Raw genomic sequence first — 11,470 nt, 5'->3', positions numbered from 1 at the left:
TAATTCATTTTGTTCATTTTCAGTTTAAGACATTGTTTTTCTTTTTTCAAGTGATAAGCAATGAGTTTTCTCTTCATTTCAGGTAAGTCCTGAAAGATAATTGCCATAATTTCACAGAAGTTAATAAGCATTAGCAATAATGGCATGTTGAATCTTAGTCTCCACTTGTAAGACAACAGCTTCACTTCTTTCAGATTATTTCAGACTATTCCACAAGAGTCTGTCCTCGAGATTAGCACTCTACAAAACTGAAGAAGGTATAGTTTGTCTGCTTTTGCACAGATTCACTTCTTTTCTGGAAAAGCTTCTCTTCCAGGTTTGAGACGCTTAGCCTTCCATAGAAACACTACCACGCTTAGCCATACAAGGCTAAGCATGGTAGTGTCCTACCCCAGGCTACTGTGTACCTACAGTTCAATTAGAACTTTCAAAGACTGAGTTTCTTAAGACTCAAAGAAACAGATGGTGAAATTTTTCCTAGAGTGACAGGTGACTGGAGAAATGTTTGGGGACAAGGTACATCCAAAGAATTATAAAATTGTAGTATTTATAGAGATCTTAAATGTAATAGTTGAACTCCAGTTTGCTGATAGGCCCTCAAATTATAGGCTGCTACTGACTCCACCTTCTCTTCAGGCCAACATTACCTCTTCAAAACAATCCACAACCTTTATGAAGGTTGTGCCTGGGTAGGGATTGAGAGGGTTCCAGAAAATCTGTAAATTTTTTTCCTAGTAATTCTGGAGAAAAGTGTATTCTTGCTCACTTAGTCTCCTTAGGGCAGGCCTGACTACCCAAGCACACAGTTTTAGACCTCATCTTATTCATCTTTGTATATCTAGGTACAAATATTTTCAGATGTAAATTTGTTTCAACTTTTGGTCTCTGCAGTATTATTTAGTTCAGAAATATAAGAGGTAGGCAGAGAACCTTCCTTTTATACAGGAAAAAACAAGTTATTATTTCCAGGGGTTTTTTTGTTAAATAATATGCCTCAGGTCACTTTTAATAAACATTGAGCTAGTAAATTACTACTGTTTTCCAGGTACTCTTCTGGGTTTGGGGAATTAATCAGAGAAAATTTGATACATATTAAAGCTCTTGCTTTTTCTAGACTGTATAAAATCTCAGTCCTTGGATTTTAAAAATATTTCGAAACACCCTAGTATTTATAATCTGTCAGATTACACCTGTTGAAAATCAGTAGTAATTTCTATGTAAATAGTAGGATTAGCAAACTTTCAGTTGAATGTTAATAGTCAAGCTTGAAAAATCAATTGTAAAAGTACAAGAAAATTTAGAAAAATTACTGATAATCCTACCCTCTAAAGATAACCATTTTTATGCAATTTTCATATATATGATTATCCTACATATCGGATAAGAATATACAAAAGCCTTGTATCTTATTTTTCCCCTTTATTATACCAAGAACATTTTCCCATATCATTAAAAATCTTGTAAACAATTTTTAGGGCTACATAATAATCCATGACTATAATTCAAAAAATCATTTTCTTATTGTCAGATATTTAAGCCATTTCTCTTTTATCATTGTTATCATAAATAATATACCTGCATGTTCTATTATTTCCTTAGGATAAATCCCACAGAGTAATGCTAAATGAAGGGTATGATCATACTTAAGGTAAAGAAAAAATATTGTCACATTGCCCTCCAGAAAGATTGTACTATTTTACATTCCCACCAGTAGGGTTTGCCTGTTTTGCCGCACCATTACTGGCATTGATACATTTCACTGGATCATAAATTTGCTAATTTGACCATTTTTAATGGGCTACATGTTTAATGAATTATGAGCCACAATCATCAAATAGAAAAGAACATTTTTAAAAAATCAATACAAATAAGGAAAAATATAAAAACTCCAAGAATGGTCAGTATATGATAATGTTCTAGGATTGTAAAAGTTTATTTCATAGGAAATAAAAATGCAAATACTGTCTTTTTGAGAAAAGCTCAGGATGCTATTTAAAGTATGAAACTTATGAAATATCAATTTACTAGGTGAAAAGTTACAGCAGAAAAAATACATATACCTAATGAAAATACAGATAAAATTGCTACTCTGGTTTCAGAAAGCTGTGTTAAAGATGAATGTGGAACTTCCCTGGTGGCACAGTGGTTAAGAATCCGCCTGCCAATGCAGGAGACACGGGTTCAAGCCCTGGTCCAGGAAGATCCCACATACCACGGAGCAACTAAGCCCGTGTGTCACAGCTACTGGACACAGACCCTGTGCTCTAGAGCCTGCGAGCCACAACTACTGAGCCCACGTGCCACAACTACTGAAGCCCACGCACCTAGAGCCCGTGCTCCGCAACAAGACAAGCCACTGCAATGAGAAGCCCGTGCACCGCAACGAAGACCCGATGCAACCAAAAATAAATAAAATAAATTTAAAAAAAGATGAATGTGGTAGATTGCAAGATTTGTTTGCAGTAACTGTGCATACAGGACATAGTTACTATACAAAAGAACCTCTCCCTTCTGAAGCTGTAATTTTAGTGTTTGCGTTAAGAACTGGCATGTCTGCTTTTTTGCAATCTTGCTTTGCTTGAGGTAAGTGTGTGAGGACTGTCTGAACACAAGAGATCTGAAGAGATTGTGTTTCTCACAATTCTCTTCTGCTTTCAGTTGTAGTTGGGACCCTGTCCCTAAATTACATCATATCATTAGTTCTACAAAGAATTTGTATTGCTCTCCAGCCCACTAATTCCCTCCACTCCCTTTTTTAACTACACAAAAGACAAGAATTTCTAAGAATAAAATCAAGAAATCTGTACTCAAAATTTAAGGCAACTTCAGTAGAAACTTTTTGGTTTGGTCTTTGTTTTCCTAATTAAAAAAAAAAAAGTTTTCCTGGTTCAAATTTTTTCCTCAACTGCTTTCGTGGAAAAAGAGATGTGAATTGTGAAATGAGATTTACAAATTAATACATGTTTTTAAAAATTGGAAATTACATACACAACTGGATAAAAGAAACTTAAATGTCCATTGATTGACTTAATTGGATTCTGTCAACATTACTTTTTGGTCACAGATAACTTTTGTGTCTCTCAGACAAAAACTTTTCTCGAGCACTGTCCCAAACAACTTTGATATTAACTATACATTAGCTTCCTTCAAAGGAGTTTCCCCTTCCCACAGCCTCAGGAAAAATATCACGGCACATAAAGCTTTTAAATGTATCTTGTCCTCCTGAAGAGACTGTTTCTGGTTCGTATCCCTCGCCATGTAGTGACACTAATCTTCCGCACTGAACTTGTAGTTGCCGCCAGCACACGCCGCTCTCATCTTTACCCATGCTACAACCCATGCAAAGAATGGCAAAGGTCAGCACCTGGCTCAGGCATGTCACCTCTTCCAGGAAGCCCTCAGGAACATACTTTACCCTGTCTGGATGTGCCCCCGCCTCTGTGTTCCCTATAGCACTTCTCTCGAATTTTTTTTTTTTTCAGTAGGCGGGCCTCTCACTGCTGTGGCCTCTCCCGTTGCGGAGCACAGGCTCCGGACGCGCAGGCTCAGCGGCCATGGCTCACGGGCCAAGCCGCTCCGTGGCATGTGGGATCTTCCCGGACCGGAGAACGAACCCGCGTCCCCTGCATCGGCAGGCGGACTCCCAACCACTTGCGCCACCAGGGAAGCCCCTCGAATTATTTTTATCTATTTATTGGGCTTTCAACCTCATAAAGACAGATTATTTTTGCATTTGTCTTTTACCTCACATCCTGGGACTTCTTAAAGCTAATTGAATGACTGTCTCCAACTTCCCCACATAATGTGAAGGGTTATCGCTGTTTTGTTACTGTCCTCCTTCCAGAGCCCACTTATAGGAGACTGCTTCTACCACCTATCACTTGGTGCCAGACAATACCTCCAGACCTACTCCCATATGTTACTTTTTTTTTTTTGGAATTTTGCCTTTTTTTTAAAAATTTATTTATTTATTTATTTATTTATGGCTGTGTTGGCTCTTCGTTTCTGTGCGAGGGCTTTCTCTAGTTGCAGCAAGTGGGGTCCACTCCTCAACGTGGTGCGCGGGCCTCTCACTATCGCGGCCTCTCTTGTTGCAGAGCACAGGCTCCAGATGCGCAGGCTCAGTAACTGTGGCTCACAGGGCTAGTAGCTCCGCGGCATGTGGGATCCTCCCAGACCAGGGCTCGAACCCGTGTCCCCTGCATTGGCAGGCAGATTCTCAACCGTTGCGCCACCAGGGAAGCCCCATAAATCACTCTTAAATTAAACGTTATAGAATAAGTTGCGCTCCTTTTCATCTACCTTCTCTGAAGAGTTTACGCCTCTAGTGTAACTTCAGCATAGCTAAAGAAAATAAACTCACTCGGTTGAGCTCATTCATAAACATAACTCAGTCATAAACATGATCGCGCGTGCTTAACCTGGGGTTGAGAGAATCGTGAGAGGCGTTGAGGCTGGGTTATTTTATGGTACTTCAAAGTGTGGGTTTTGACTATAGACTTCCTCGTGAAGAACTCAAAGCGGCGTTTAAAGCACTTGAAACGGAAAATAAAGAAAGCAGTGGAGAGAACAGGGAGGTGATACTAGGAAGCTTAAGTCGCAGGACAAGCTGGGAAAACGGAAAGCGAGGTCGAGAAAGTTTACACTTTGGGGAAGACGAGTTGCAACCTATCTCGTCTCCCACTCTGCAGGCCGCCTCGCGCGCGGCGCGGAAAAACGGTCGGCCTCTCCGGGCGCTCTCCCGGGCTCCTGCTGTCCCCGCCCGCCAGGCAGTTTTTATCCAGCGTTCACACCCACTGAGACGCTGCGAAGCACGCAAAATTAAATTCCAGGAGGCCGACGGCCCAGCCTAGGAACTTCCGCGTCATTTCTCTTTGTCTAACCCCCCTACGCCCGCTCCTCCCAGGGGTCAAGGGCGGCCCTCACGCCCAGGCCAAGCGAAGCCAACGCCCACGCGCCGGCGGAAGAAAAATGCCTGCTCTGGCCCTAGTTCCTACTGGCCACCAACTCAGAATGAATTACCCCGCCCCTACGAGCTAGGTTGGTGGACACACTAGAAACTGGACGGCATTTCAGGCCTTAAGAACTGAACGATGGGCCGAAGTAGCTCCCCTCTCGGCGCTCCCCTTCCGCGCCTCCTCCCGGCGCCACGCCCCAGCACTTCCTTCCCCACCCTACTTGGGAGTCCGCTCTGCTTATTGGCCGCGTGTCCTGCCAATCCAACGGACGTCGACGAATCCCGCCTTAGGAAAGGCGAAGATCGCGAAAACGTGTGGGGCGCGAGCCTAAAGCCCCCAAGCCGCCGGTTGCTAGTGAGCCTCGGAGGCAACTGGCCACCTGGGGCGCGTGGGCGGAGCCTCACTTGCATAACGTCCGCCCGTCGCATCCTCGCGCGGGCCGTAGTCCCGCCCCTCACCCATCTAGAAGTCTGTTGGGCCGCAGGCGGGTCACTCCGGCCCAGGCAAGCCTGTGGCGGGCGGTCCCGAGAGCGGATTGGCTCTGAAGGCGGCAGGGAGGCGACTATAAGAGTGGGGAGCCGAGCGAGGGGAGAGGGAGACGGTTGTTACGCTCACTGTGCTTGGTTCGAGGCGACCGTTACTTGAGGCCGCGGATTTTCTGCCCTAGGTGTTGTCGTCTAACGTCGCTTGCCTGTCTCAGTCAAAATGTCTGCCCGCGGCCCGGCTATCGGCATCGACCTGGGCACCACCTACTCGTGCGTGGGGGTCTTCCAACATGGCAAGGTGGAGATCATTGCCAACGACCAGGGCAACCGCACCACCCCTAGCTACGTGGCCTTCACCGACAGCGAGCGCCTTATCGGGGACGCCGCCAAGAACCAGGTGGCCATGAACCCCACCAACACCATCTTCGATGCCAAGAGGCTGATCGGTCGGAAGTTCGAGGACGCCACAGTGCAGTCGGACATGAAGCACTGGCCATTCCGGGTGGTGAGCGAGGGAGGGAAGCCCAAAGTGCAGGTTGAGTACAAGGGAGAGATCAAGACCTTCTTCCCGGAGGAGATCTCCTCCATGGTCCTCACTAAGATGAAGGAGATCGCCGAAGCCTACCTGGGGGGCAAGGTGAAGAACGCGGTCATCACCGTCCCGGCCTATTTCAATGACTCGCAGCGCCAGGCCACCAAGGACGCGGGCACCATTACGGGCCTCAACGTGCTGCGCATCATCAACGAGCCCACGGCGGCGGCCATCGCCTACGGCCTGGACAAGAAGGGCTCCGCGGGCGGCGAGAAGAACGTGCTCATCTTCGACCTGGGCGGAGGCACCTTCGACGTGTCCATCCTGACCATCGAGGACGGCATCTTCGAGGTGAAGTCCACGGCTGGCGACACGCACCTGGGCGGTGAGGACTTCGATAACCGCATGGTGAGCCACCTGGCGGAGGAGTTCAAGCGCAAGTACAAGAAGGACATTGCACCCAACAAGCGCGCCGTGCGGCGACTCCGCACCGCCTGCGAGCGAGCCAAGCGCACCCTGAGCTCGTCCACTCAGGCGAGCATCGAGATCGACTCGCTCTACGAAGGCGTGGATTTCTACACGTCCATCACCCGTGCCCGCTTCGAGGAGCTCAACGCCGACCTGTTCCGCGGGACCCTCGAGCCGGTGGAGAAGGCGCTGCGCGACGCCAAGCTGGACAAGGGCCAGATCCAGGAGATCGTGCTGGTGGGCGGCTCCACTCGCATCCCCAAGATCCAGAAGCTGCTGCAGGATTTCTTCAATGGCAAGGAGCTGAACAAGAGCATCAACCCTGACGAGGCGGTGGCCTACGGAGCCGCGGTGCAGGCGGCCATTCTCATCGGGGACAAGTCAGAGAACGTGCAGGACCTGCTGCTACTCGACGTGACCCCATTGTCGCTGGGCATTGAGACGGCTGGCGGCGTCATGACTCCACTCATCAAAAGGAACACCACGATCCCCACCAAGCAGACGCAGACCTTCACCACCTACTCAGACAACCAGAGCAGCGTGCTGGTGCAGGTGTACGAGGGCGAACGGGCCATGACGAAGGACAATAACCTGCTAGGCAAGTTCGACCTGACCGGGATTCCCCCGGCGCCCCGCGGGGTCCCCCAGATCGAGGTCACCTTCGACATTGACGCCAATGGCATCCTCAACGTCACCGCCGCCGACAAGAGCACCGGTAAAGAAAACAAAATCACCATTACCAACGACAAGGGTCGTCTGAGCAAGGACGACATTGACCGGATGGTGCAGGAGGCGGAGCGGTACAAGTCGGAAGATGAGGCCAATCGCGACCGAGTGGCCGCCAAAAACGCCGTGGAGTCCTATACCTACAACATCAAGCAGACGGTGGAAGACGAGAAACTGAGGGGCAAGATTAGCGAACAGGACAGAAGCAAGGTCCTCGACAAGTGTCAGGAGGTGATCAACTGGCTTGACCGAAACCAGATGGCGGAAAAAGATGAGTATGAACACAAGCAGAAAGAGCTCGAAAGAGTTTGCAACCCCATCATCAGCAAACTTTACCAAGGCGGCCCTGGCGGCGGCGGCAGCGGTGTTTCAGGAGCCTCCGGGGGACCGACCATCGAGGAAGTGGACTAAACTTGGACTCGAGTCAGCGTAAACCTCTTTTCCTTTCTTCTTCCTTTTGTTTTTGTTTTTTCTTTGAAATGTCCTTGTGCCAAGTATGAGATCTATTGTTGGAAGTGTTTAGCCCGGTGTATGCATATGAAAGGAAAGGTGCAACAACTTAGTTTAATTATAAAAGGTTAGTTCTAAAGTTTGGCTTTTAAAAACATTATTTGAGGTTTCTCTTTAATGCATTTTGCATATTTGCTGACTTGAGCGTTTTTGGTTAGCTTAGTTTGTACATGGAGTTTTGAGATGGGAAACCTGAAGTTTGCACACATGTTCTGTGGAAGCTTGGTAACAATAAAATATACAGAAGCTTGAATTGTTTATTTTTATGTACTACTTTAAGAGGAAAGTGAACATTGCAGTAATGTTAAGGACAGGCATACTTTTTATAAACAAATGCATAAGTACAAATTTAAAAGTAAAGCTGAAATTGATCTAAAAATTATTGTGTTGGAGTTTTCAATTTTCCCTTCTTACTGTTTTACCCATGTTAGTCTTTAACTAAGATATTAGTAGAAGATGAAATTTATCTAACTCAGTGTTGCCTAATTTTCTGATGAGGTTCCTGCTTTGAATTACCAGCAACTTAAGGGGAAAAGATCTGGGTAAACGTTTTCCCCCCTTTTAGTACAGAAACCAGACTGGGGTCTGACAGTATACCCAAACTCCTAAGGCTTTGCTTAAGTATTCAAGTGAAAATCCACCTGAATATTCCAACAGAATACAAGGTATGTTCCAGGGTTAAGTACAGAAAGATTCTTTCCCTAAACGAAAGCTGGGGCAGGTGTTGTCTTCTGATAATAGCCCAACATAGTATGAAACAAGTTGCTTTCTGCAATATACAGGTGCCTGAAACAAGATCCAGCAGGCAAACGTTAAAGCCACTTAATACTGACTCCAAATTTAGTCAAATTTGTTAACTTTAATTTTCTAGTAAAACAGCTCAACTTCTGGGCTTATGGCAAATTCAAGAAGAATATGTTTTCAGCAGTTAAATTACTTGCAGGTTAGAGGAAGATAATATAGTTTTTTCTTCTGATTTGAGAATCATAATGCCTTTTCAATACCTGCCTTAAATGACTAGAATATATTTCTTTTTTAAAAGACAAACTGCAAGATAGTCCTGTATTTCGTCAATATACAACTTGTCCATTTTCCAGTATTTCCGATTTGAGATTGTCACATATAGGAATATTACAACCCTTTGAGATCCACTATCCTGGGCTTAAGCTTTAAAATCCATATCCTTGGTGGGGGGGGGGTGTTCATATTTTAGTGGAATGACACATCTGCTTTGTTCTGATTGATTCTCTTTAAGGAGAATGTGGAAGAAATTCAGTAAAAGCTGATTGGAAAATGCATAGTTAACCTAGTGTTTTCACCATACAGACATTTTAATATCTTCTTCCAAGTGATGTAGATTTGCTTCATGTTGCTCATAACAGTGACTTATAGAAGCTAATTTTTAATTTAGTAGTGGACACTTCCATATCATGCAGAGATTAATTTTTGAAATAATATAAAAACGAGAGAACAAAGCAGCCTAAAAATATTGAGCTTTAGTAATGATCCTCTCACAGAAGAGCTGACTCTTTTTACGTATACTTTTTTCCTTTTTTAGCAGGTCTCATTTGGGTGGGGTGGGGAGATAAAAAGGCAGTTGGAAATTGCTTCAAAATAAACATTTTTAAAAAGGTAGTTGCTCTTTACACTCTGAAAGCTAAACATAACTTGGGTTTTTCAGTGCTCATGCCAGGGTGGAAAGTATTCAGCAAGGAGGCGTTAAGGGTGTTTCACTGACTGCAGATAGCATCGTATAAATATTTGACGAACTACCTTGGTACTAACAGAATCAGGTGATTAGTAGCCTTAGAGTGACGTTTAACATGAGTTTTTACCAAGATAACACTCATTCTTAACCTTTTATTAGTCCTTTATTGAAAGTGTTTATCCCTTGCTCTCTTTATATACTTCAAAGTATATAAAGTATAATGGAGTCTTTCTGTAAGTGCAATTTGGTATTAGTATGACTCATTTTAGACCTCAGTTTGGGAGAGATTAGTTTTTAAAGTATCAGAAAAATGACCAATGGTATTCTCTTTGGCCTGGTCTCTGGTAACCTGCTGTAACACTAACATCAATCTATGTAGATACTTCATTTTCCATTATTTTGAAAAGTAATTTGTAAAAGTCCTAGCCTTGAGTGTTTTTAATTCTGTCTTCTCAAGTTTACCTAGATCTGAATATTGCTAAGATAAAGCCACTGAAGTAGCCGTTCAGTGTTTCCAGGGGTCAGTTGAAACTGGTAACTCGATAACTCCTGGGAACTCCTTAGCAGATTTTAGATCAGCTGTAGTCAAATGATAATGGAAAAAGTACTTGATCTTAGGATGAGGCTACATTACAGTTTAAGGAATAATTAGCATCCCTTGAACTTGAAAGCAATGTTATGCTAGGGCCTAGTGGTCATGACTAAAGCTAATGCAATACATATAGAATGCTAAGGGATTGAAAAAGTACATTTATCAGAATGGGGACTTAATTTTTTCTTATCTGAATGTCCGATTAACAAAATGGCTGTTTTGAGGCAATGAATCTATACACCTGTCAAAATAAGACATAGCAGGTTGTTTACAGTATTTCAGATGTATGAAATTTCAAAAGAAGCTTACCCTAAACTTTTTATCATATTAATTTGATATGTGTAATGGAAATTCATGCACATGACTTGTGTATTAGGAGATATTAGTGCTCTTTACATCTTTATATTTAGCATGCATAATAGGATATTTAATGTATCACCTATTCAATATGTCAAGGAGAGCTAAGAATTTCTTTATCCTATGTACAATTTTAAACATGAATATAACCTGGCTATCTAGATGAAATCAAAAGATTTCTTTTTATGAAGCTCAAATACTGGGCCCATGATAAGGTATTCATCTACTTTAAGTTGAATGTAGTTTATAAAAGTTGTATTGTGGGGTATATTTCCCTTGCTTTTGAACACTGGAATTGAAATTTTAAAAAATCTCAGATCCATATGTCACAAGACAATTGCTAAGGGAATACATATATTTAGGTTAAGGAACAACAGGAATATTCAATTGCTTCTGTATAATGTGTAAGTAGATATGAGAAAACTGTTGTGAAGAACTATCCTTAAGCATTAAAATTAGATACAGAATTTAAATCCTTGAAGAAAAATTATGGATCTTTAAAGAAAGATACACATTTTTACTCTTGATATAGCTCTTGGGATGGAAACATTTTAGGGTATATGTATTTCTAAAATTTAATAGAGTAATACTTAATGTTGAAATGTCTTTCCCTTAGAACAAATGAAGTCATAGACTCTTTTCCTCCACCCCTTTAAGTATAGATAGGGATGTTTGTGAATTGAAGATTGGGGAAATAAGCAATCAAAAATGGAGTTGCTAATTCAAATACTGGCACTGCTGTTTTCTTACATGTTCGTTTTAAAAGTAGAATTATAACACTTTGAAAATACGTCCATTATGACTTTTTCATAGTATAAGCATGCATTATATCCAGTTAATATCTTGGGCCTAAAATTTGAGACCAGCAACTTAGTTCTATGTCATATGCTCTGAGTTCTTTGACCTTGAGGAATTTATCTTAACTAGGCAAAAAAAAAAAAAAAAAACAACAACTTTCCCTCACAGGACACTTGAAATTATTAAATATTTAGATGGCACCTTTATCCCTACTTTATAGCATCATGAATTGTTTGGTTTTTTTTTTTAAAGAAAATCATATTTCCATTTTAGGTTGTGAGTTTCTCATGCCATTTAACAAAAAACCTAACTGGTGAAAAATCTAAACTAAGAAAT

The 11,470-nt window shown here is 42.8% G+C and overlaps 1 protein-coding gene and 1 non-coding gene across 2 annotated transcripts; one reads left to right on the top strand and one right to left on the bottom strand.

The window, feature by feature from the left end:
- Window positions 1-48: 48 nt before the first annotated feature.
- On the bottom strand, window positions 49-117 carry LOC137208144 (small nucleolar RNA SNORD2). Its single transcript, XR_010935494.1, has one exon. It is a non-coding gene; the product is annotated as a small nucleolar RNA SNORD2 (small nucleolar RNA).
- A 5,198-nt stretch (window positions 118-5,315) lies between these two features.
- HSPA2 (heat shock protein family A (Hsp70) member 2) lies at window positions 5,316-8,058 on the top strand. The gene has a single exon (XM_067733621.1). It carries the CDS (start codon window positions 5,664-5,666, stop codon window positions 7,578-7,580), a length of 1,917 nt encoding a protein of 638 aa, XP_067589722.1. The 5' UTR covers window positions 5,316-5,663; the 3' UTR covers window positions 7,581-8,058.
- The last annotated feature ends 3,412 nt before the right edge of the window (window positions 8,059-11,470 follow it).

This window comes from Pseudorca crassidens, chromosome 1 (genome assembly GCF_039906515.1).
Source record: "Pseudorca crassidens isolate mPseCra1 chromosome 1, mPseCra1.hap1, whole genome shotgun sequence".
In the NCBI taxonomy this organism is placed as follows: Eukaryota; Metazoa; Chordata; class Mammalia; order Artiodactyla; family Delphinidae; genus Pseudorca; species Pseudorca crassidens.
Note: the sequence above shows the minus strand (reverse complement) of the source record. Positions and strands in the feature narration are given on the sequence as shown.